The sequence below is a fragment of the Hippocampus guttulatus genome, chromosome 17, assembly GCF_054856545.1.
Source record: "Hippocampus guttulatus isolate MCC_2025c chromosome 17, RoL_Hgut_1.0, whole genome shotgun sequence".
Classification (NCBI taxonomy): domain Eukaryota; kingdom Metazoa; phylum Chordata; class Actinopteri; order Syngnathiformes; family Syngnathidae; genus Hippocampus; species Hippocampus guttulatus.
In genome coordinates this window covers 5488325-5514724 of record NC_141277.1, presented here as the reverse complement: position 1 = coordinate 5514724, position 26400 = coordinate 5488325, and the positions used below count along the sequence as shown (strand labels likewise).

General features: G+C 42.9%; 2 protein-coding genes across 7 annotated transcripts in view; both read right to left on the bottom strand.

The window, feature by feature from the left end:
- The window catches only part of pdlim5b (PDZ and LIM domain 5b), a 29548-nt gene extending 18644 nt beyond the window's left edge, over nt 1-10904 (bottom strand). For both annotated transcript variants that reach the window (XM_086134795.1, XM_086134797.1), the window contains exons 1-2: nt 10798-10904; nt 6439-6544 (exon numbers count right to left, since the gene is read on the bottom strand). In XM_086134795.1, the coding sequence (XP_085990921.1) occupies nt 6439-6537 (99 nt within the window). In that variant the 5' untranslated portion in view covers nt 6538-6544; nt 10798-10904. The remainder of the gene's footprint in view (nt 1-6438; nt 6545-10797) is intronic.
- Nucleotides 10905-11983: 1079 nt separating this feature from the next.
- Nucleotides 11984-21496, bottom strand: opn4xa (opsin 4xa). 5 transcript variants are annotated; one of them, XM_086135434.1, is made up of 10 exons: nt 21008-21496; nt 18540-18675; nt 16296-16429; nt 15462-15665; nt 15212-15383; nt 14244-14405; nt 14049-14156; nt 13785-13962; nt 13564-13673; nt 11984-13478 (listed from the first exon to the last, which is right to left on the bottom strand). In XM_086135434.1, exons 2-9 carry the CDS (start codon nt 18671-18673, stop codon nt 13572-13574), a joined length of 1194 nt encoding a protein of 397 aa, XP_085991560.1. In that variant the 5' UTR covers nt 18674-18675; nt 21008-21496; the 3' UTR covers nt 11984-13478; nt 13564-13571. The 5 variants fall into 5 exon arrangements, with proteins under 5 accessions (XP_085991560.1, XP_085991557.1, XP_085991561.1 ...); XM_086135431.1 differs by having other exon boundaries at nt 13568-13673; XM_086135435.1 differs by having other exon boundaries at nt 11984-13417; nt 13568-13673.
- Between the last annotated feature and the right edge of the window lie 4904 nt (nt 21497-26400).

Here is a 26400-nt window from a genome sequence, read left to right as displayed (position 1 = left end):
GGGAGCACAAAGGCTGCTGAGAGACTTTTGTGTTACGTTGGCCAAACGTTTTCAGATCGCTGACGAGTCTCTCCAAGTGTGTGAAAGGGATTCAAGCCGCGTGAGAGTCGCTGCTGTGGTCTCTCTCTCCGCACCGGCTGACTGCATATTTGAATTGAAGAATACTGCCCCATACGTGATTTATCGACTAAGAATCCCGCGGCGAAGCGCCATAACGATGATTAAATTCGTAACCTACGGTGCACTTTGATGTATGCGTACTCTCCCACTTGTACAGATAACCGATGGCTCTTCCTGCACGAGATCCCACTGAAAACAGTTTAACGGGGCTCAAATAAACCCAGACAGATTAACAGCCTCCCAACATGTGTCTTCAATTCATCTTGAGCAAATACAGCTTTAAAAAGAAAAGTGGTTACTTAGATATACTTCGAGAAAAAAAAAAGGTGAAAAATTACACACAATAAATGACATTTTTTTTGTTTTTGTTTTTAACAGCTCAGATCTACGACTCTCCAGAAAGTCTTTGTGGAGTACACTGCTGCCAAAATGGAATTCTTCACGATGCAGTCGAGCGCTGTATTTCAAAAACCGAGGGACTCGCGGGGACTCCTTCACGCAATAGAGAAAGGAGAGCATTTAAAAAACGGATGAATGACAGCATTTCCTTCAAAGAGGACACGGGCAAACAGATGCGAGAGAGCGCATCATCATTTGGAATGTGCCTAATCTTTCCCGCTGCGGCACTTCCTGCCTCCCGCCGGTGAAAGCGAGGCATGAGGAAGAGGGCCGCGTTCATCTCGCAAAAAGTGGAAGTCGTGTAACGGGAAGTGCTTCGCGATACCACCCCAAGATGCGCGCGCCGTCAACGTCAACCAAGATGGATGGCCTTATATGGAAGAGGACCCGCGTGCCTGGCGTGATGTCATCGCAACGGGAGTGAAAGCAGGTTGACTCGCGCTCATGGCTGCTCACAAACATCCCGCGCGTCTCTAGATCTGTGCTTTTTTTTTTAATCATCTTGTGACTGTTAAATTGCCTTCCTGCAACCAGCATTTCGTCTTTCTTTAATGGAGGCCGAAACCATGGACGGCAAACAATGTCCACATAAGTTTAACAATTATAATCATCATATGTTATACGTACTACCGAGTCCACTAAGTTATAGTGACATATCATATCATATATGTAATAAACCCCTTCCATCAATTGAAAATATATCATTATAATATTAAACAATACACTCGGTTTGGAAATTGATTCATGTTGCTGAGTGAAAGTGCACCATGTGCTAATTAAAGGCTAACATTAGCCCAAAAAAAAAAATGTCCACCTGGTCAGCAAGCTCACATATTTTGCTCACGTGATCTACTTGCAGTAAATTTATCGATAAAGTGTGTGGCATTAAATAGATACGAGTTTGTGAGCAATGGAAATTTTCCTCACGGTGATATTGACTCGATGTCACAAGCTACAAGTTTATGCTAACGTTTTGGAGGCAAGATGGTGAAGTTCAACCATAACCTGCAGTATTTAAAATGTGACTTTGGACTGGACTGATATTTTAGGCCAATGAGTTGGTTCAACTTGGATCAGATGGCCCGCAGACACTGATGAGGACAAACGGCATAGAAAATAGATAGATTAGGTTATATTTAAAAAATATGTTTTGTTTTGGGGGTTTTTCTAATGTTCTTTGCTTCACTGGGCATCTAAGTGGGTAACTGTAGGTCTATGTAGTTTAAAAATAAAATAAAAATGAAATCATACTTTGCCAGAATTTATTGGTTATCTTTAAGGGTTTCGGACATTTCATTTCCATAGCGTTCAAACCAAAATGTGTGGCCTAAGCACGACTTTTCATTGGAAATTCGATTAAATTCCCACGGCAATCGGTTGATACGGCTCATCTATGCTGCGTCATCTCAACCCACCGGGATGGTGCTCATTATCAAGCACTTCTAATATCGTTTTTTTCTTTTTTTTTTTGTCTGCACCGTTAATTACATAAATGAAGAGGCCGAATGCAACAATACAGGGGGCGCCAAACGCTTTTCAGCATTCAAACGTCCCAATTAAGAGCTCAAGAAGGGGACGTTCAACGCACGGTTGTCATGGTTTGACGACAGCCTCTTATTACTTCAATGAGGCCCTTGGAAAAGCCGCCGTGCCCAGTCGACCTTAAACAGGAGCGCTTTAGTCCAATTGCCATGACGACACAAACAAAACAACACAAAAGCAGCGCGACCCCGCGCTTGAACGCTCAACGCTCTGTAGTCCGGTCAGAAACATCCTAGACGATATGAGTGGGAATTCCATTGCAAGATCCAATCTGGAATCTTTTTTTTTTTTATCCCCCTCCCCATGGCGCTCTTCATAACACGATGTGTATGAAGAGCTTGTGTGACAGGAAAACACTCGGGGGAGGCGAAGACAGAGCACAGGCTGCCATCGCGGCAAAAACAGTTCATTTAATTGATCTCCTGGCAAGTGCGCCTGCTGTTGTTGGCTAGTTGAGCCGTAACGGTCAGCGGTGGCTCACTGCTCCCCATCCCCTGTGTTGACAGACACACAATTGCGGTTAATGGGCCTGTAAAAAGTGGGAGCGCTATTTATAGACTGGGCAAAGTGGTTGTGTTGCGGAACTTGTTTGAGTGCGGGGGTGGGGGGGAAATTAGGCTTGCCTAACCCCTTGTAAATTACCCTACATTGCTGCTAGTGCGGCATTGAAAATTTGGCAAACGTCTAGAGCTCCCGCTCGCATTTCAAGCGTCTCCAGCCTTGCTTCTGCCCACAAGTAACCAACCGCATCAAATAGCGGCAGCATGTCCCAAGCATGCAGGCCGAGTTCCAGTTCGTTGAGCTTTCCTTCGCTGGACACTCATTAGAACTTAGCACGAAATGATTTTCTTCAGAAGCACGCAATCGCGACCAAAGGGCGTAGGAATCAACCGAGTTGCGTTTAATGAATTCATGAGAAGTGCTGAAACTGGAAGCGCAGATATCCGAGTACGCATGCAGACTATTGCAGAGGCTTCAGTTGAGTAATAGCAACCACTCGGTGGTTATTTATTTTGGCTTTAGCCATGATTGAAAGCAGATGACTTCAGCATAACCTCGGACACTAGACAGATCATACTGGGAGGCCACTAAAGACATAGCGGTAGAGATGACACATAGTAGGTAAGAGTAACAGGCATGGTGACCAATCGCACAAAATGAAGAGATTCCAAAAACATGGACAGAGAGGCAGACATTGTGTTGTTTGGCAACAGTGCAAACATACAAGTTATTTATCCCAGTGCTCTATTGGGGATTTTTTGGGCAGCCTGTTATTGTTTCTAGGTCCAACTTGAGCCACGGTTTAGGCCTTGCCCTCATATGGTGATTTCTTTTGGTTTGGTGTAAAGATATTTACAAACTATAAATATCCATCATTCTTGCAGTAAGTCTTGTTTTGTTACAATGCTCAATGCCATAGACGGCAAACAAATAGCGTCGGTGTTACCATTTAAGCAACAGGTACTTGAAGACAAACGGTAGAGCAACACATGTAGACAGACAAATAACAACACCCACGGGTATACATTATTTCTCCTCTGAGACAAATATTATTGTTACATCGGATCACCTTCATGCAGTTTCAAATTTGTGCATCATTACATCAGCACACTGAATCTCTCACTGCTCTGAATCTCTCACAGTGCAGTCAAAAACAGACTCACTGGGATTGTTATGATATCAAACCAATTACCCCCATTGTAATGAATTGAAATAATCCGTTCCATTTTTCATATGATGGTCAAGGGATATTTTCAAATCCCAAGAGCTAATGAATGTTGACTTTGCATATTTTCCCAGTGGAAAGGGGTACAGAAATTTGAATAAGCGCTAACACGAAGGGAAGTCGAAATATAACTGGAAGTAATTAGGTCTTTAAATCATCCATACAGTACTGCGGGTACTCAGCATCCCATTCACAGAGCAACTCCACATATGCTTGTGATAAATATCGACAATTTTGAACAATGTCTTGTCATGTTGCGACGCCAAATTCAGGATCACATATGGAACACGCCACGTACTTCACCTCAAGGATACGTATATGCATCGCGATACCCTTTCTGCGGTTTGCACTCTACACAATCTATCTGACATAATTCAGCGGACATAATCAAGTGCCCGCTGCCATGCGGTGAATGACATCACAATTCTTTGGGGGAACGCCAGAGAAGACTCAACCCATTCCTCCTTCTTCATCCTGGAAGTGCGAGCGGATTCTATTTTGCGTCGCGGGTGACTGACGAACCGTGAAATAAGCTTGCGGTCCGGACAATTTTCTACTCACTCATCAAATGCAGGAAGTAAATGAATGTTCAAATCAATGGCAGATGTTTCCTTATGTCAATTATAAGCTTGCTTTCCGGATACACGGGGTCACCGTTGAGTAAACCGAACAATCACTTTGGATTGATCTCATGCAGAGGATCAACACAGATCCCGCCGACATTTTTTAGAGTTCGGGTTGGTAGTCCGATGGATTTTAACTGATTTTTTCAACCGGTTCAGACCGGCAGTGCTCGCACTTCCCATTTGTTTTGTTTCCAAACACGATTTGACCTTAAACTACAGCCGACGCATGATTATTGACCCCAAACTACCTAGAGATGATCTCGGAACTTCGCGTTAGGTATGACATATAACTCATCTTTGAGGGATTCTTCTCCCACGGAAGAACTTAAAATCAAATCGCCCATTGCGACAACCGACGTCAGGACCGATAAGCCTCCGTCATATTGAAAAAAACAAAAACAAAATGCAGCTCAAAATTGCCTTGCATTCTTGCCTTTACATCTGATGTGGCGGTTGTATTTCAGATAAGAAAAACAAACAAGAGGAAGGCTCCTTCCTGTCAAAAACGACAACAACCGGAAAGCTGAACCGTTCACAATCACTGGCGGGAAAATATGCAAGGGACTGAGCACGCCAATGAGGGGGGGTTCACAACTTAATTATAAAAGAAAGTCAAATTTAAAGTTTCAAGTGTTCAACTTAACAGACACCGGCTACACTCCCTTGCCAACTCAGCTGACTGGTATTATATTTAAACCCCCCCCCCCCCCCCCCGGTAAAACGTGACAGTCAGTCACTATCACAGCTTGGAGTCAAGTTCCTGTCAACTTGTCAAAAATTTACATTGTCAAACTAATACGGCGTCCATCGACACTTCCGCACACGTTTCTTTACCAATGGCATATCGACGACAAAGAATGCTGCTACTCAGATCGGCACGCCGGCGTGACAACATCATGCCACGCATTCCAAGTTTATCACGGTGGAAGTGGGGACATAAATAGACGCAGCTCCGGGGGTGGGGGGGGGGGGGGGGCTCGCTCCAATCACGTCGGCAACTTTTTGTATTCGAGCAGATGGGAAAGAGTTCCTCAAAAGAAGGGCCGTCCGTCTTCAAGTTGTAACCGATGCTGCCAGGGTCAAATCAACCGCTGGCGACCTCGGCTGTGACTTTGAGCTTCCAACTTCATAACAGGAAACAGTCAACTAAATAACGGAGCTCATTTTGCACCGGCGAGTATCGGATCCTCCTTTCATTCTCGGAACAATCGAGCGTGTTGCACTTCTTGCCCTCACACCAGGAAGATAAACAGTCGAACTATGTATAGAATAGGCAGCCACCTCTCCCTTAATATTTCTCGAAAATTATCTGGCCCCTACGGTAGATATAGTTATAACCGAGACCACAGCAGCTTTCTGAAGTTTCCATCGTATGAGGAGAAATTTTAGATGCTAAAAGTGCAGACCCAGTACTTAAAAGTGTTTCGCTGCGGGCCAAGTTCCAAGCGTGATATCCCCCGCATTTAAATGACCAAAATGACAGCAAACATTGGTTCCTAGGAGGAATCCATTATGGTTGGTAAATGCACGGGGGAACTTATAGCATGGTCAGACGATCCCGATGGAATTTCCAGATTTACAATTTAATTCGTCCGGTAATCCGGCGAGTGACTCAATCTAAACGGTACTCGTATATTAAAATCAATTTTCCCCCCATTTAAATGAATTTGAAAAAACCATAAATCCACTCCAACCCCCACCCCAAAAAAAACACATTTTCTTTGTTACATATTTCTTATTAAAGAAAACCAGCACTATATATTAGTAGATTGTAAAAAATAATAATAATTTAAAAATAGAATGTAAAGAAATAAATGGTTTCATATAAAGTGCCATAACTGTACGTGGGCCCAACTTGGCCGTATAAATAATAAATAAAATCATCCAGGGACAGAGCATAGTTGGGGCAGTTAGAAGTCAAGGTACCGCTCTTCTTTCTTCTTTTAACAGCCAACGCCACACACGTGCAGCACGGATGGGCCGCATGCCCCAGGAGGTTACCGAGGAGTCGTACGCGCCACTCACCCGTGAAATAGTGAGGGGAAGACCGAAGTCCTTCCCTCCTTGTAGCCTGAAGCCCCACGGAGCCGAACCAGCCAGAGTGACGCTGTAGTTGCTGCTCATGATTCACCTGAGAGACAAACGAGAAGTTTGGATGAGATATTACAAACAGGGAGCCATTGATTGGCATCACCAGATTGTGGCACATTCTTTTCTCCTAACTTAAAGGGGACATCAACGCCAAAATTTTCTTCACAAGAATATCTTCTATGCTGCCCTAGTAGTCTAAACATGGCATTCTGATTAATATTGCGTACGCGGAGTCAAAAGTCAAGCAGTAAAAGTAGGAGAGAAAATTTGAATGCATCAATGTATACACACACAAAAAAAAAGATTACGCACCGGTTATGCGCACGAATGAGACAGTGCCAAATGTGAGACACATGTGCACTACACACATATTTCATGCACGATTAAATTTCACCGGTTTAAGGCCCTTTTTTGCCATGCACCCCCTCCCCCACTCCTGAAAATTGCAAGCGGTGAGACAAGGTTAAGTGCTGTCACATGTTTATGCATTTCTTGTTGAAGGCTTCAAAAAAAAAAGCCTTGTCATATTTACACAACACCGCTTGGTTTTTAATACGTCGGCGTGAGACTTTTTTGACAGCGTCCAGCTGAAGGACTGCGTGAAATTTGCCAGAGCGCGCAATTTAATGCAAACCACAGCGCTTGTGGAATGAGAGGACCTGTGACCTGCGCCGACAGGAAGGGTGGAAGCTGACATGAAAACATAACATCAAAGGCCAAGTCATTAGCGTTATACGTCGCGCACGGCTCGGCGTAATTACACGGAAAAAGGGCAACGCCGGGGTCGGCTTTTCAACAGACAAGCACGGAAAACCAGTGGGAAGCAGAATCCTCCGATCATGCCAAACTGTCACAGGTTTGGAACCTGCCCACGGCTTTTACACGGAATCCCAGAACGGCGAAAATTGCTTTTATTTTTTTTTGGCGTGACGTGGATTATAAACGGAGCGAAGAGACGTAACATACTTTGGCAAGGACTCGGTCATGAATAATAATGCCTTGTCATCTCCGCAGAATGTCACGTAGCGGTTTTAAGTGCCTCCCTCGGGTTCACCGAAGCACCTGTTGTGGCCCGTCACCTGGTCAGCCTCAACATGGTGGCCCGGAGGTACTTTCAAGTCACCAATGGGAGGAGAGGCTCCGAGAAATTATATCATGTGTGAATTATAGTGAGGACGTGAACACCTGGGAACCACAGAGATGAACTATTCTATTTATATCGCTTACTTTTACAATCGAGATACCCAAACACAAATCCACTTTCACACACACACAGACACATACGCTCAATGTGCATGTTGAGAACGAAATGTCGTGTGACCTTCAGATGAGGCAGGACAAAGACTGCATTTCGAGTGGATTGTATTTCCCAGTAGTTGTTGACACGGCTGACCTCGACACAAGTTTCACTGAGCTACAAGGGCCCAACTATTTTGTTTGTAAGAGTCATTTTGTGCTAAGTATGTTGACTCGCTGCAAAACAGGAAACGCGACTAACGAAACTCCACAGGGTCTCCCACTCGGCACTCAATACGTGGCCACGCTTAGCCTTGGTTGTCATGGTAACAAAAAACCTTACTTGACCTTTCATGTCATCAATTCACGGTTCAATTGCATTTATTTTAGCATTTGGCTAACCTCAAAGATGAAAATATTTATGTAAAATAAATATGATACTGTTTATTGTAAAACAGATTCATTTACTGCTGCTGGTGTTAAAAACAAATACATGAGAAGAGGACTGAGCTCACACACTCACACCCCCCAAAAAAAATAAATCACAATGAAATTATTTTTCAAAAGCTGTCCGTCCTACATATGACAGATGACTATTTATGGATACAGTACAAAAATGTGAGTTATTCGCGTTAGAGTCCCGCAGTATTGCATTTCGTAGCCCGTTGGGACATGAGGCACTTTAAAATCTTGATAAGAAGAAAATTGCATAACAACAGATCATGTCGAACCCACGTATCATTTCACATACTCCCTAATATGGAGAAGACAAACTCTACGCTCATGTCGCGACTTGCTTTGCGACCATCGACGGTATCATGCGTCGACATGAGCGGCCACGCCTACGAAATGTTGATGAAAGAGTGGAAGGGAGCGAAGTGCGGCGGTTATATTCAACAAGTGTCAAAAGGCGAGCAGAGCGAGTCCCAGTTCACTTTTCCTGGCTCGGCTCCACTTCAGCCTTATCTTGTGGAATGGCAGATTACTGCACTTTATATTTCAGCACTTTCACACCCAAATACAACAGAGATTTAAAAAAATTCCGTATGCACTGTGCTAAAAAAAAAAAAAAAAGGCCTCTACTACTACAGCACAATTCATTTGCTTTGCTACACAATTGCAGACACAAAACGAAAGGATCAATTTCTCTCACCCAGATCCACAGCTAACAGAGACAAGTTTAACGTGTTTCTTTGCGGAGGATAAAGAATATATGACTGAATATTGTACTATGCCGTTTTGTGTTCAAATTTGAAAGGGTTACAACACCGCCGCATCGAGGCTAATAGTTGCCTATGACATTTCCCCATTTAAAAATGACGAGGGAAGGGCAGGTTTTGCAATAATGGATTGTCCTGATCCTGCTACTGACTGTGTTAGGTGGATTCCTGAGTTCCACAAGCAATTCTAAATTCACCGGCATCCAGGAATGGCTATTTTCTGAGCCTTAGAAGTTACACCGTCTATACTTTGCAACCTTAAATACCCGTGGAAATCTGTACCCAATCAAAGTTCCACACATATCTGAGGAGTTTAATAAAGCTATAAAAATCTGCCGGGCCATTCAAACAAAATCATCCCAAGTGCTGTTCGCATTAAAAGCTTGTGAAAAACTGAACGTAGTCTATCAAGTCCAATTGAGCACAACAGTGTTGACTGTATACATCAGTCAAAGCTTTGACGTTCATGCCCCATTCTATTGCGTGCGCCAGATTGCCTTCGGGAAGTATTGATTAAAAAGAAAACATCTGAGCGAGTTTCGGTGGCTGATCTCATACATCGTGCACATTCCACAACGTGTCAGGTGGCTATGCGGCCCGCTTACATCATTTTATGTCCTCACAGAGTTCATTTCACATTCCATTTACAACTGTTACACGCTGTGGGTTAAAACAGAATGAGCATTACGTTTCTCTTTCATTAATCAATCCCGCAGCACAACTGACCATTTTTGGCAGAAGTACCCGTTGTTACCTCCAGCTCTCCAGGTGCGGGTATGACAGTGTCTGCAAACCTGAACTCGTGAGCCACCGTTTGTATACAAACTGATAACAAGTGATGTATTGAAGCCAGATTCTCAAATTCAACATACTTGTGCCAAAATTCCATTGAGTCAAATCTGACCTCCATCACTGTGTAAAACAGCACAGGCCACCCTTGACAGTGAGGCTGGATTTACGCTGCATTGTTCACGATTGGCTGGCAACTGATTCAGGGTGTCCCCCGCCTACTGCCCGAAGACGGCTGGGATAGGCTCCAGCACCCCCCGCGACCCTAGTGAGGATCAAGCGGTTCGGAAAATGGATGGATGGATGTTCAAGTGACACAATTCTCCTATTTTTAAACATTTTTTATTATTATTTAAAAAATAATTATCCATCCTTATAATACAAATAATTTCCAACAGTGGGTGGTGGACTAATGTGGAGGTTGGAGCTCAGCCAGGCAAATTAAATGCTAATGTAAAATTAATAATTGCGTTGTATTATTGTTTTGCTCCATATTGTTGAGTTATTTACTTGCAATTTGGGTCTTTGTGCATGTCGGATTGTTTCATGTGTTCAGTCAATTTAAACAAAGACATATTAGACGTACCGAGGAACAGACAGGCAAAAAATGGAATTGGGCACTTGGACCTGCGATATTTGTATAAAACCGGAACAAAAAAACCCACCGATGTCTTCAAAACATAAAATGTTCAATATGCACTTCACTTCAGTGGACCAGAAGCGTGTAGCCACACCCCACTTTAGAAGAGTCATGAGACAAAGTCATAATTGGGTTTCTGTTTACTTGTTTACACTAGAATTCAGTTAATACAACTTAGCTAGCCTGTTAAATTACCCACCAAACCAAACAAAAAACTTCACTTCCCATTGGCTTCCCTCGTGAGACTTAACATAAAACTCCAAAAATGACATTAACATTGCTCATGCTTGTCAATACGACCCATTCAAAGTCGTTCATGTGAAACTTGAAGCGTCCAAAATGAAACACCACCGAGGCACCACGGGCATAGGCTTCTCCCCGAGAACGATGCGTCGTGCCGGGTCTTACCTTGCTTTGCGAAGCCGCTCTCTGCCGGTGCTGGAGGGGGGAGAGAGACGCGTCGGTTCGATCCGTTCTCAGTTTGGAGGGCACTGACTGCACTGAGCGGAATCGGGACTTCCGCGTGGACGCCTGCCGGTAAGAGGGCGTACTGCAACTGTGAAGCGGGGGGGGGGGGGGGGGTTGCCCTCGGGCGACACGGAGGCAGGCTGGGGCATGGTTGACGGCGTCAATTGAGCAAAGTTGAGTCTCCCGCTCAGAACGTGAGAGGACGGCTCGACTCCAGCTGTTGTTTGGGGAATTTAAAGACCATGTTAATCCCGGGAGCAGCTATGAAAACCTCGCAATGTAGCCACCAAACTGTCACACAGCTGAAGCAATATTTTAGGTTCAGTTATTTCAGTCACGTTTAATTTTAACGCTTTATCGTGTTTTTTAACACCCCCCACTTAGTTTAAATATATCTGTCAAATTTACGAGGCATACAGTATTTTCACTTTACAGAATACCCCCCCCCCCCCCGCTCTCCACACACACACACGCAATGGAGTGTACTATGTATTCTTTTTCAAATATATTTAATTTTAAACAACGTAGACTACACCCAGAATAATTAGAACCCAGTCTAGTCATTAAGAATACTGTAAAGCTGTCGTCATGTATGTATCCATCGCCTGTTGCTTTCCCATTGTTTCTTGTCTTTTAAAATTGAGAACCTGATGGCTTTGAGATTTTACACTCAAGTGTAACTTACATCTTCGATCATTCCCAAATACCTTGACCTCACCCCAACCTTGCACATCTTCAGGGGGGGCGCTGCACAGTTTCTCCACAAGAGGGCAGAATTTCCCCATACAAACTGCAGTGATTGATGTGTCATGCCAGCAACCAATAGAAAATCATGCATGAACTGTATAATAACTAACTACACAGTAGCAACTTGCAAAGTACTCACAAAAAGTCGTGGGAAGGCATCGAAGTGGACTTTGTTGGACTTTTTCATGGATCAAACACCAATTGTAAACATTGCTATGGGCTCCTCTTTGTTTGTATTAAATTGTTTTCACTGTTGAAACTAGGATTCACAAAATAGTAGGCTATGACTGCATGGACAGAATGTTTCTCTGCTTACACAGACAAAATATGAACGACGGTCCTCTCGTGGTCACTCAAAAAATGGGCATGCACTCTGTAATAGTGTTGAGCGATTTAATAAAGAGATCTACTAATCACATTTAGTAAAGAAGACACAGCCAATACAGTCAATGGAGAGGACACGTTTGCCTTTGGCTGTTGCAGGGTCATCTGATTTCAGCTGCATGTGAGCCATGTCAATATATGGCAACAAAGTGATGTTGTTGCCATATATAAGGCTCAGCCCCCCTAGAAATTCCCCCAGTGCAAAGCTACCGGACCGCTGAAGTGTACCAGGTCTTTTTACGTCAGGCTGTGGTGTGGAAAGTGCTCGACATAAATGACTACAGGCCCCGCTTAAAACTTTTTGCTCGATGTCTTCATGAACGCCATTAAAATGGTCAGAAATGTGATGATGATGAGACTCGAACCGATTGTAGGAATTGTCAATGGTGCTCATGGAGTCCTTCGTCCACGTGATCCTCCCAATTTGCTTCTCACGAGTCTTCATCCTCGCTGTAACAGTTCACACAAAACACACTGCCGTAAACACGAGATTGATTGGTGCAAATGATTGTACAGTCGGGAGTGTTAAGCGGGAGACTTGACACCCATCGCGGGTTATAACACCTAACCATGTTTGTTTAGACCGAGTATGAGTACAATTACATACATTTACTGTAAGTACTCACCAATACCAAGTGGGAATAACTCCACAAGTGATTATTTTGCTTATTTAATGGAGCGTGTCTATATCTACAGGCATTTGATTGTCTATGCTTTCACTGTCGTTTAGCTTCGCGGCTGTTTTTGGATGTGTTTATTGGAAGCGTTTAAGCAAACGTGCACGTATGCGGTAGGATCATCAGTTTCGATGACGTGTAATTGGCATTTACGGGGTACTGTATATCTGATCCAACTGACGTTGGCGGGAATCCGATACATATCGGAATTGGATCTTTTGGAAGAGGCCTGATTCCACTCTGAAGATATCCAATTCCATGCCTTTTTTTTCCTTTTCAGCTGCCATGATGCATTGTCCTAATTCTGTCAATAGCAAGCAAAATCCGCATTGTGTCTTTTGGACCATGCTATGTCAATCAATTAAGTAAGGCTTCGAGATGACTGTGGCGCTCACAATTTGAGGAAATCTAGTACAGTATTCGAAGTTTAACTTGGGGGTGCTGGCAAGGGAGGAAAAAAAAAGTTCCCCTGACTCCAAGACTTGGCTTTAACAATCCAGACTGGACAGTAATAAATCAAGTCAAGATCGCATCTTTGTTTTTCCACAGAGTCCGGCAGCTGTGTCTTTGATGGTGTGGGAATGGACACACTCAGTGTTTTCCAAAGAGTCTGGCTGGACGGGAGCCGACGTGACTTTCACTTCTCCTTCCCTCTGGGCTTGCTGTGGCCCTCCTTGGTTCATGTATGTCTCTTGAAGAAGACCAAGTCCTTGTCATCAGGCTCCACCTCCTCCCTTTTCCCTCCACCGAGCCTGGAGTGGAACAGTGACTCAGGCCACGTGTTTGGAGTGCGCTTGGGTCTACGATAGGGGTCTAGATTTTCAGTGGAGATCTTCATTTACAATTTTGTGCTTGACATGACAATAAGTTTCAATAGACAGTTGAAGATGTGCTTCACCTACGCGATCATTGCGGTTGATCCTTTTTCTTCAGCGCCCCGAGGGAATAGCTGGACCTCAGACAAGGGTTCTGGTCCATTGGATCCAGCTCCACATCACTGCAAACCTGCTGCATGGGGGACGGGATGGTCACATTCATATGCAGTTTGTGTATGCAGATAAGGGTTTACAATACATGAATGTCAGGGGGCTACTGTACTTGTGACAGAGCTTAACTCACAGTGTCCATTGTGGATAAAGACGAGGAAACCCGTAGAAACATATTTTTGGAGGCAGACGATTGTCTGCTTAGCACCGAGTCCCTGAAGGAGGATTGGCTCTGTGACATTGACATGGCGTCCCTCCGGGGGGCCTGGCCGAGGAAGTGTAGACAGGGGACTTTTTCGGCGAGAGTGTCCCTGTTGAAACGCAGTGATTATTCAGACAAAGGCCTTGTATCGGTTTCAAGCTCACGTTACTTGACTCGCGAGCGGGGCGCTCTCACCTGTATTTCGAGTGAATGATGGCATAGATGAAAGGGTTGTAGATGGCCGAGGCCTTGGCAATAACCGCCGGGACGGCTTTGGAGTAGGGGTCCAGGACGCTTGCATATCTGAAATGTGTTTTCTGCACGTCAGAACCTGTACATCACCGGTTACAATGGTTTTGTTTTGTTGTTTGTTTGTTTTTTCATATTTACCCCGCCCACGCAATGAGTGTGACACACGCGTAGGGTGACCAAGAGAGCACAAACACGATGATCACAACAAAGGCAATCTTGGCCAACTTCCACTCGGTCTTGATGGTCTGCTGCTGGATCAGCGTTGACTTCCTCACCTGAGAGCCCAACTTCTCCACTTCCCTGACAGGACAGAAGAGCCAGATTAAGTGTGGCGAACTCAACTCACAGTTCCAGTTTGCCGTCAAACTAAACATCAAACAAAGACAATTTCACATTCTGTATTTAAAACAACCACACAACTATGCCTTAAAATCTGGTCGCTTCATGCTATAATATAATGGGAAAAGACAGAGACAGGCAAACAAAGAACATCTGGACAGTCCTATAATCCAAGGTAAGCGACAGATACTTAAACACAAAGGGTGGTGCAACACACACAGACAGATAATATAACAATAATCACAAGCATGGATTCTTTATCCTCTGTAAATGACTAATATTACTGATGTACTCCCTCTCGGTATGTCTATATTCTATTGCCCCCTGGTGGCAAACAGAAGGAGGAGCTGCACAATGTCTGTTGAATTGAAGCAAACAGTGTGGCGAAAACAGTTATATTCTTTACCTTCTTTTTAATTATGTAAACACTCTGTTTTAATTTTTAAAAATGAACAGATTAATTGCATTTTCATTAATTTGAATGGAAAACAATTTGAGTTGCTGTATATGTAGGACTCCAGTATGGGAATGATCCATTCTTATTTAAATTATATGCAACTACCCCTTCACGTTTTGCACAAACTTGTAATTTAATTGGAAAAAAAAAGCATTTAACTGATATATGCAGAAGATCCCGTCAACTCCAACAACATCCTGCGCATGTCTTTACATCAGCACTTTTTGTCGCGGTGCTGTGTGACTGAACAAACAACACAGTTCACACTTGAAAAATAGAACAACAACGGCACGAAACAACACTTATTCACCTGCTGGCGCGGCGAGTCGCCAGGAACATGCACAGATAGCAGTAGGAGATGATGCCCAGTGGGATGAAGAAGACAAAGCAGCACAGCATTAAAGTGTAGCTTTTATTGGCGGGAGTCGACGTGACGTAGTCCCACGTGCACGAAGTCATCAGGCCCTCTGGTATGTAAGAACCTTCAAGACAAACGTGTCGGACAACAACGCATCGTCAAGAATATAATAGAAGAAAATGCAAGTGAATAAGTTACGTACTCCACCCCAGAAGTGGTGCGAGGCTCCAGGCCAGCGAGTACAGCCACACCAAACAAATGATGAAGCAAGTGCGTCGCTTTGAGGTCCAATGTAAGGCCCGCAGAGGCTTGGTGATGACGATGTAGCGATCCACAGAGATGGCCAGAAGGTTGATCATGGACGTGATTCCGAATAAGGCTCCGCAGAAGGCGTACATTTTACAACCTGGGAAGACAGCATCGTAATTTGTAAATGCAATATTGCAGATTGGTGGTGCAAACTTTTTTTGTTTGTCCATGCGCCACCATCATGACCAACATTAAAAACATGCAACTGTGGATGAATGGATGCACTGATTGATGGACAGAGAGACAGACAGACAGAATTTCCTCTGGAGTAGTGCTGACATGAAAGTTTTGCTAGAAGGAACAAGTAATGAATCAATGAAGATATGAAGATACCGTATTTTCCGCACTATAAGGCGTACCTACAATGAATGGCCTATTTTAAAACTGTTTTCATAAATAGGGCGCACCGCATTATAAGGCATATAGAATTGAAGCTACAATAGTGGCTGAGGTTGCGTTATGCATCCACTCGATGGAGCTAAGCTAAACGGAACACAATACAATACAGATCTATTGATATTGCACTTTCACAAACACTGCAGCTATAACAAAACGCCGACAGAACATTTAAAATACTACATCTAAGAAATCAGAATGTCGATCCATATATAAGGCGCATCGGATTATAAGGTGCAATGTCGGCTTTTGAGGAAATGGAATGCTTTTTAGCAGCGCCTGATAGTGCGGAAAATACGGTAATTGTAAACGTGATCAACGGAAAAAATACCCATTTCTCCAAAAATCCAGCCCTTGTAGAGGGAGTTGACAAAGAAGATGGGCGACTGAGTGATGGCCATGAGGAAGTCGCTGACAGCCAGGTTCATGATGAAAAAATTGGGAGGAGTGCGTAGCTTCTTGTTACTGAAACACAAATCATCCCTTTGTAAATGGGACATTGTATGGGAATTCCTTCGCTATTTGTGCCTGCCCACCCATCATGTGTGAAATGACACAACCAAGTCAATCTTTTTTGTGAGCCGTCTAATTGTGAGAATGTGTGAGCAAATCATGACGGAATTTTGCCAAACTACGACATAAATATGTTGCGAATTTTAAAAATACCGGCATCGCACCGAGTCTCCCCGACAAAGTCTTGGCCATTAGGCACTGAATCCAGGACTCTAAAAACAAGGATCGGGATTAAAATGTCATAAAATGGGGTTGTTTTAAGTTCAGTCGGTAGCGCACCCACCCCTTGTCACGAGGCGGCGGCTCTTTCCTGCATGTCATTCCCTTCCTGTCCCTTCTTCAGCTGACCTATCCACAAAAGCCCCAAAGTCTCAAGTCAATCTTTCAAAAGTCCTAAGAAATGGTAACATATGATAAATGGGATTTTTCTGATTATAAATAGGATGTCATAAAATAAATGAACATTCTTAAAAAATAATAATAATTTACCGTATTGGCTCCAGTGGAAGCATCAACAAAACAGTGGTTGTAGTCTCCTGACTAAAACCACATCTCGCTCTCAAATGAGTGAGACGTCATTGACGGACTCAAGCAACTTAGGACTTTGGGTACATTGTGAACATGGTCTTCAATCCAAATGAACTGCGGTGAGAAATCGGCTTTCGCTAACTGCTTCTGACAAACAGCACATACGACATTTGGTGACATTTTCGACGTCAAGATGTGGGGACCGAGCTGACATGTCGGCTGATTTCAAAGAGACCCAGTATTGACTGTTGTGTTCGTCTTGCGCTAGTGACTTTTCCATCCGCCTGAATAAGTGTCTGTCGTACGTACAGCGTTTTGGTTTTCACATCTCGCCAGTTGGTAACGACAGAGAACAGCATTGATGATGTTACTAGCATCAAAGATTCAATTATAAATGGTCGTCGACTTAAAATGGATTAATGGGGGAACACCACGGTCCAGAACCCTCAAGGATTTCCAAATCAAAGCAGTATTGTTACAGTGTTACTGTACCGACATATAGTGACCCACTCTGGTATCCATTCCACATTTACTCTCATACCACTCTCATGTATCGGCATGTCGACCTATCAGGCAAGTGCGAGAGATTTCCCACTGGAGTACGCAACTTAATGCAATCTCAGTGTCGAGCCTGACACTTGGTTTGCACGCTCGCCCCGCTCTTTCGGGTTACTCGTCGATGGCCATCGACCGCTCGAGGTTTCAAGTGGCTCTCTTGACATCAGAAGTGCATTAGGCCAAACCGTTAACTGATTTCCCTTTGCCGTCGGGCGTCTGCGTTTGTATACATCGATGAATGGGATCAGCGAGAACTGTATATGGGTTTGATTAGTAAGGTCATATCGTATCTTTTTGATTCTGGTCCAGTAGGCCAGGACATCATCAATAACACTACCTTACACTTCAGAAATTCATTCTGATAGTCCAGCCTTTTCATATGTGTCCCTAGAAACAACCACAAAGGATTTAAAATAAGATAAGAAAACCTTTATTTGTCTCACAATAGATAAATTGCCAGTTTACAATTTGATGAGTTCTGTGACTCACCGTCCCTTAAGAAAACAATTATTGGAATTGTTTGGAGCACAACACCTGTACAAGGTCTCCCTACATGTTTTCTCCCTCAGACAAAAGACATGTTACAATGTGGGATGTACACAGTATGTGCATAAACAACAACATACCTGTATATATATATATATATATATATATATATATATATAAAATAAATTTTTATATATACTGTATTATATATATATACACTGTATGTATAAAAAAATTTTTTTTTAATTACTACCACAATATCGTTATGCTTCAACAATGCAAAATCGAAATCAAATAATTAAACTAAATACTTCACGGCATTACTTTTTCTTGTTGATCCCCCCCACCCCCTCCCCATCCTTGGTCCCTGCCCTGACAACATCAATGTTGATATCAAATGTCTTCATCTCTGTTACCGCCATGATCAGAATTCCGATGCAGCCTTTACAAGGACAATCATGGACAAATAAGCCAATCGAAAGATTCTTACCAGAAAAAGGCGTACATGACTAAGGCATTCCCGGTCACACCCACTGTTCCGATCACGAGGACAAAAAAAGCGACAATGTAGTGGACGTGGTCCTGGACATCCACCTGCCGATAGAAGCTGTGTTGCCGGTCCATTTCTGTAGCAAACACACATATAGTACGTCACTTTCAATAGTAGTGGTCGTGAATGTGATGAGGTGGGAGTTTGTCAACCCGGGGTGTAGCTAAGGCCCACCAAACACCCAACGACTAAGCCGATCACGACCGAAGTGGACTCTCGCAAGTCTTCGCCTCAGAGCAATTGAGCCTTGTACATTTACAGACACGCTGCAATGGATAAACGACCCTTTATTGGGTTTTGAGGCTTGACATACAATATACGGTACTATATTATTTATATATTGCTTTTTAGGAAGACATTCATGTATTCATGGAGTCACAACTAAGCTCTGTTAGGTGCAATAATAGTAGTCGTTTTTTTGTTGTTGTTGCAGACAACAAAGAAAATATGCCTCTGGGTCCTGTGATATTTGTCTGTCTATATGTGTTGCTCCACTGTTGGTGTTCAAATATCCATTGCTTCAGTGGTTGTAACACTGAGACACCGATGCTAATCGTTAGTCTGTCTGTGGTGTGCGGCATTGTCTGTTAGCAATAAGCTAAGTTAGGTGTTTTGTTTGTTTTTTTAGTTTGACTGTAAACCTCAACTAGGAGTGGCAAAAAACGGCTTAAAACCTTTTTTTTTTTGAAGAAGAATTGGTCACGAGCTGCCAAACTAGTGCCTGTTTTGTTCACTGCCACCATAACGGGAAAAGGAAGCCTGTCAGATAAATGGATGCGAGAGGGTCACCTTTAGGACTGGAGCAAACACAAACATTCCCCGTCCAAATCAACTCAAGTAGGAACAAACACAGATGACAATTAACGATGGGCCGGATGTGTGTGCGGTGCGAGTCTCCAATCAGTCACAATTATCCAACGCTGCGGTGCCTTCAACACATTTACCAAAGTGGCGATTAAGTCGTGACTTTTGTGATGATGAAAAACGGGGTCACTTTTCCGCGTGGACAGTTCACAGCCGAGACGCTGATTATAAAAGGATTTCCATGTTTTGTTGATGTGATAAGCTGGAGTGCGCGCACGTTGGTTTGCACAATATTATCAGCGCTCTAAACACGCTTCCCGTTGCGTTCTTGGACAACATCAAACCAAATTCGGTCCAATGTTTACTTCCCCTTCTCACGCCCCATTTTGTCTATATTCCGTTTAGCTCCACGTTTGTGCACCAAGATGTGGCAAAAGTACTCAACACAAAAAAAGTAAAAGTAGCTACTGGGAGCAAGTTAGATGAGAATTTTTAAATGCCAGAATCTGCTGGCAACACATTTGCCACAATCCAGACACGTACGCTTAGATATGATGATGACAATGATGATGATGTAACCGTGTGAACTAAACTGCAAAGATAGTTTTTTGCAGAGGATAACGAATATATACTGTACCTATGAACATTGTGTGTCAGCATTAAGAAGCAAAAATGGTTTGGTTTAATACATGATCTATTTGTTCAATCTTTAGTTTTACAGTACAGTTGAACATTGTTACTTCCCACCAGAGCTGGCACGTGCACACACAGCATCTCATGGTGAGACCGAGAGACCAACACCGCCGCCCCCCCCGGCCCGCCCCCGCCGTGCTCAATGAAGGCTTGTGCGTCAGACGGATCTCTCAGTCACCTCTCACTTCCACTTATTCGGCATCAAGGCTCCCTCCTGCACACGAGACGCATAAACCAAGCGCGTGTCTGCCTGCGCCGTGCTCACTCTGGCAGCCCGTCGAAGCATCAGGAGAGCTACTCGCACAAGTGCGTGTTCACAGAAACACACGTTCTTATTCCGCGATATCACAGTTGAATTCTTCATCATACAGTCATGACAATGCAGCGCTAAATATTTAAAATACATCAGGGGGAAAAAATACTGTATATAAATTATTTCTAATGTGGGGACCTAAAGAGATTTTTTTTTTTTTGCATTTGAAATGATTGTTCTGACAGTGTCAACGTCAGATACTTTTTTAATCAACATTCTTTTTCTTCAATAACAGGCTAAAAGAAATCATGCATTTCTTGTTTCATGTCAACATACAGCATTTCCATTTTTATGTTTGCTTGAAGAAACCATGCAGTTTGAAAATAACGGAATATACATTTTTCGATATTTAACAATTGGCGAGTTGAAAACAAAGTTCCAATTTATATCTTTACTGTATATAATTTCAAGACAGACATTTTTTTTTCAAATATTTTAAAAATAATTATCTATTTTTGTTGTAATCATCATCTAGGAGAGGTTCTGATAACTCTCATGGTCAAACATAAGAAGTACTATTTTTGACCCAAATACTACATTTCGGTAGGCTTTGCTCAACTAACATTTAAACAAATGCTTCATAAAGTCATTTACGTACCTTTTGGGGTTTTTTTCTTGTGCAGAGATTATGAAGCTTGCGTCTCTTCGCCGTATACGCGGGTCTCTAATCCCAAAGTGGGAGATTAAAGTCATACAGGGGAGGCATCGGTGAGCTGCTGCACACTGCAAGAATATGAAAATAGTCCGACAGAAAACAAGCAGCAGTACATTGACCATGCCCCTGCTGGCAACCCATCACACACAGCTCACATTTGGCACCGCGCATTGATCAAACCAGTGTGCGGCTTTGCGCGCACGCGCGCGCGTGCACGGCAACACACATCTGTCGGTTTGTAAAAGGTGGAAAGAGGTTGCGGCGGCGATGGGGAGGGGGGGGTGTTTATTATATGCCGGTCGTATGAAAAATCAAAAGAAAGAAACGCATTACCTTGATTAATCAGTGGGTCCATATAATCTCATCAGATTTCACAACGGGATTATAAAAGGGGGGAAGGGCGAGACTGGAAATAAAACATATCACCTCAAATTGTATTTTAACAAAAAAAAAAAAAAAAAAAAAAACGTAACTTTTTTTTTTTTGCCCGGAAAATTGTTTTATGTTAATTCGAGAGGAAATTTGAAGTCACTTTTTGGATGAAATGTAGACTATTTGCAAGAATGGGTGATTATTGCCAAAGGAGAAAAATAAATAAATAAATCTTATGAATGACAACTCGTATCAAAACAAACTATATGCTTAGCCTAAGTTTTGTCATAAAATGTAGGGATCGGTCTCATAGCAGCTTTCAGAGGGGGCGAGGAAGATGATGATGATGAGTCTCTTGTCGGGCGCTTTGACATTTGCGGAATCTCTGGTGGAAAAGGATGAGGCTCATCCATAGTATCAGATTTGTTCACGTGCTTAGCCGTGTGTAAGAAGAATCTTGAGAAAAGCACTCAGATAAAAACGTCCCAGTGTTAATCGGCTCACGCTCGACTGAGCAGACAGCTGCAGCAGCACCTCTTGGCCTTAACGTTTTTTTTTTTTTATAGTTTTTTTCAATGCCTCGTCTGGTTATATACTGTCAAACAATTTCCAATCCCGATTTTTCAATGTCCCCTTGTGATCAAAATCAGCAACGGCCCAATAAAAAAAAAAAATCAAGATTTCATTGTGGTGAAGCACACTTAAATGTAAAAAACAAAAAAAAAAACAGTACATAAAAATGATTTTTTAAATTGCATTGATTGCTCAAGGTCGTTTCTCAGAATGGCCATCCTGAGTTCCAAGAATTTATGCAATGACTTAGAAAATGGGCTCCCTTTTCACATGGGTTGACACACGTTACTTTGAAACCACTTGACAAAACTTTCTTGGATCACAGTAAATTATGAGCTTTTTTTTTTTTAAATCAATATGTGCTGTGATATTCCTTCCCTGCCATTCCTTGTCGTTCTTTGTCAAGCAACCTGCAAAATGACCAGCTGATGATCATGTGCCCAAAGTGCATTTGTTGTTTGTATGAATTGTCGACAAAGAACGCTTTGTCAGCTCCGAGCATGTTTTAAGGACACGTTTCGGATCTGGCATTTAGGTACAATACGAGAGCAGTCAGCAGTGCACTGCCTCAGCCTCAGTATGAAGACCACCAGGATGTCTTTTATGTATAAAAGTAGAAAAATGAATTTTAATTAAATTGTGGCACAACATAAAAGGCACATGAAAGACAAAACTTAACATCCCATGTCACTCAACAGGTCGCGCCTTTCAAAGCCACACACATTCAAAATCAGATACTAGAGCGTGGAGTTTGATTATGGCGACCCCAAGTGGACAAATATAACACCTGCATCTCACATGTGTATTTTGTATTGGTATTATGGTTCAATTCCTCTGTGGATTGTGGGGAGTTGTCTAAGTAGTCCAGTTTCCTCCCATATTCCAAAAACATGTATGGTAGGTTGGTTGAGCGCTCTAAATTTTGCAAAGGTGTGATTATTTTATTTTTTATCGGTCCAACTCAAAAACAAAAAATTGAAATATCAAAAAATAAAATCTGATGTTCTCGGAAAAAAAAGTAAAGACTTTTTTTTTAAAACAGCCTCAAAAATAGATTTGGGGACACCCAGAGCCATCTTTGATTAAAATTTGCTGTTGATGTCGTGAATGCTCTACATTCGAAACTTCCTGCGCCTGTTTATACTTTTTCCAACCAGAGGTGGCCTAACAACCCGACAATCAGCCGGCCAATTACTGCCAACATTGTCTGTCACCTTTGTCATCCCCTCAGGGGGTTCTGTGGAAAAAGGAAATAACAAATACAGTGAGTGTGCTTTAAGAGGTGTGAGGAGTGAAGAGCGGTCAAAAGAAGCAGTGGGACCAAGATTGTTTCGATAAAAAAAAGAAATAAATAAAGGGGGGTCACTGAAATAACACTTTCTATAGCGCTTCTCGTTATTTGGTTTACCCGGGAACTGCAACCTACCTAGGAGACAGATTTTTTATTTTTTTGGTCAATACCAAGACCCTGCAGTGGCAAAAGGTTCTCCGGAAATATCATTGTAGCTTGAGGAAGTCTGAATTGCTTGAGTGGCCAGGTCCACCTCTCATTACTTTGTGCTATTTCCAGAGCCAAGTCTAGGGAGGGTGTTGAAAGTGTCAACATTGATCAGAGCAACTGAGGTGAACAAGAGCTGAATGACACATTGCACCGTTACGTGACGACATATCTTACTTGTACACCGTGATGCAATAAGAAACAAGAGTGATGCGACGTCTCAAGGCAAGTGGCTCAATCATCGTGCCGCATGTCCCCTCACTGAAATACAGTTGCGGATGACCACCTACTGTCAACTGAAATTGCCGTCAAAAGTGCCCTCAGGCTTTTTCGCATCGCAAACGTCACATGAGCAAGCCCAGAAAACAACTCGAGCCCGAATGAATTTTGACGTCAATTTCAGTTCAGAGGCAGTGTTACTTGGGCGGACGCAAATGAAACCAGGTGACAGAGTCTTGACACCCGCCTGAGGCAGTGTATAATTACCAACATATGCCATGAGGTGGTGCCAAAGTGTCGCTTCTCTACTCAGCGGGGTGATAGTCGGGGATCTAAAGCACCTCCGCTCACTTCAACATAGTTCCTTGGCAACAAGATTGGTGCCAAAGCGATACTTTTGTATTAGTCAGGGCTTTGGTGTGACCACAAACAGGCTGCCCTCAAATTGGTTAAAAATCAGGTCTGATTTTCATCACCATTTGATTTTAATCTTAAGAAATCCGATTCCTCTGGGGGGTTTTTTTTTGGTCTCTTCCCACTCCTGTCACGCATATTCCCACTCACGCCCATTTCGAGCACAAAAATGGAACTGTCACTTAAGCCATGCGGCATAAATCCGGCCTACATGTTCCTTGTGCCAACGTATTTGCCGTGTTTCATGACACAGACGTGCTTGGAAGCACCTGAATGCTTGGCTTCCCCCCCAGTGAAGTATTGTTCCACATCCTCTTCCTGTTTCCAATGAAGACGCTAGCCAGTTTCCTTCGTGTTTGCTTTTTTTGTTTTTGTTTTTTGCACTAAAGCGACCCCCGTCAGCGCTGCCATGTCCTCAAATGATCATTTTATGCAGTGGCCTTCTCTTGTCCTTGTTATGATTGATGTGTATCAAGAGGATTTGTGACTATCAAGCACATTCGCAGACAGGCTACAGGCACTTCATATTGTGTGGTATTGAACTCTTCTCAATAATTGAGACACATTAGCCAACAAAGAACAATGCATTTGTGCTCATCTTTTGGGCTTTGATGTTTAGGGTTTTTATTTTTATTTGTTTTTATCCCTTCACTCAGACTGCCAATGGATGCCGCTTGACCCAAACTGCCACTCGCTATATTCAACTGTACCGGCCCATTTTTGCTAAGATTTATTTGGTTGCTCAATTTCACACTGAAAAACGGTGAGCAAGCACTCCATAAACTATTTGGATGCAAAAAAAGGTCAGTTTGTCTCCTTGAAAACAATCTTTATTTGATTTAGAAACAACATAACTCCCCACAAATTTAATCTGTAATTTTTAACAGTTGTTAAACAGTCCACCAGAGAGCGACAGAGTTCATTTTCTTCCTGAGAGGCAGCTACCCTGCGAGAACCACTCGCCGCTGCACTGCTCTTTCACGTAGGAGTTGAAGTGACACTACAAAAAGGGAAAATGTATTTTTCGGCAGTGGTCTTTCGGTATCCCAGTTCCAGCCCCTCCAAAAACTTTTAAATAAAAGAAATAAAAATACAAAAGATTACCCACTTTCATTCACACTTCTCTTAGAATCAATTAGCTTCAAGTAATTAATAATTTACTGGCATTCATCGACGTCAAGGCGCCAATCATGGAAATGTTTCCTCATAGTAATTACCAACTATCATTTGTATTGACATTTTCAAATGATCATATTAACGATTTTCCAGCAGTAAGCTATTTTTAGCCTCCGTGGAGGGTACCTGCTGCTTGCCATGTTGATGACCCCGAGTTGAAGGAGGTCCTATTCTGAAATGGGTATTTAACGCCCCCTAGTGGTCCACAAAGTCTTTGCTGACTGACTACATCTCCCACTCCTGTGGAAAGCGGTGCAGCAGCTGGAGGTGGCCCGAGTTGGGTCTCTCTTGTTGTAAATAGTGCACTGACACGTGAGTGTGACCACGAGGCTGTCTGTTGCACTAACACCCCCCCCCCCTCCAGCCCATCACTGAAAGCTTTGCCGTACCACCTTAATGGGGAGAGTGCGGGCTCAAAGCACCTCTGGCTGACTTGACGGACTGTCTTATCATGCACATGCAGCAGTGGAAAAGCACTCATACTCTGTACTCAAATAAAAGTAAATATACTTGATTTAAAAAAAACAAACATCTGTCATGAAATAGAAATACTGATTCAACTCACTTACTTTCGTAAAAGGACAAACTCTGAAATGTACATAAGTACACATAAATGGGAGTTGGCATACACCTGTGCTATTCGCGACGCATTTGATTAAACCCAAATAGAGTTCAGATGTTTTGGTAGGCTTTTCCTGGCATTTTTGTTTTCACATCTTACAGTAAAAGCCGGCATTAGAGGGATCTCTTTAATACGAGTGTGAATGTGATTAGTTAGATGCGAAACTTAGCCATATTTCCATTTGCAAGAGGGTGTGCACAAATATGCAGTCACATTAGCAGAGTTCTGTGTTTGTAATTCCCTTCTTCAAATGATGGATGTTAGTTTTTATTCATTTGCATTATACAGGCGAAAGTTATGGAAAAAGTTTTGAAACGGTCTTGATGTCATTTTTGGGGCATTTGGACAGACTTGTGTCGACATAGTGTGTGTCTTTTTCCTCTGTGAAAAATAGCGTACTGAGTCACTTGTGAAAATCTTTGTGTGTGTGACTGTATGTATGGATTGTAGTGCCCCCTGGTG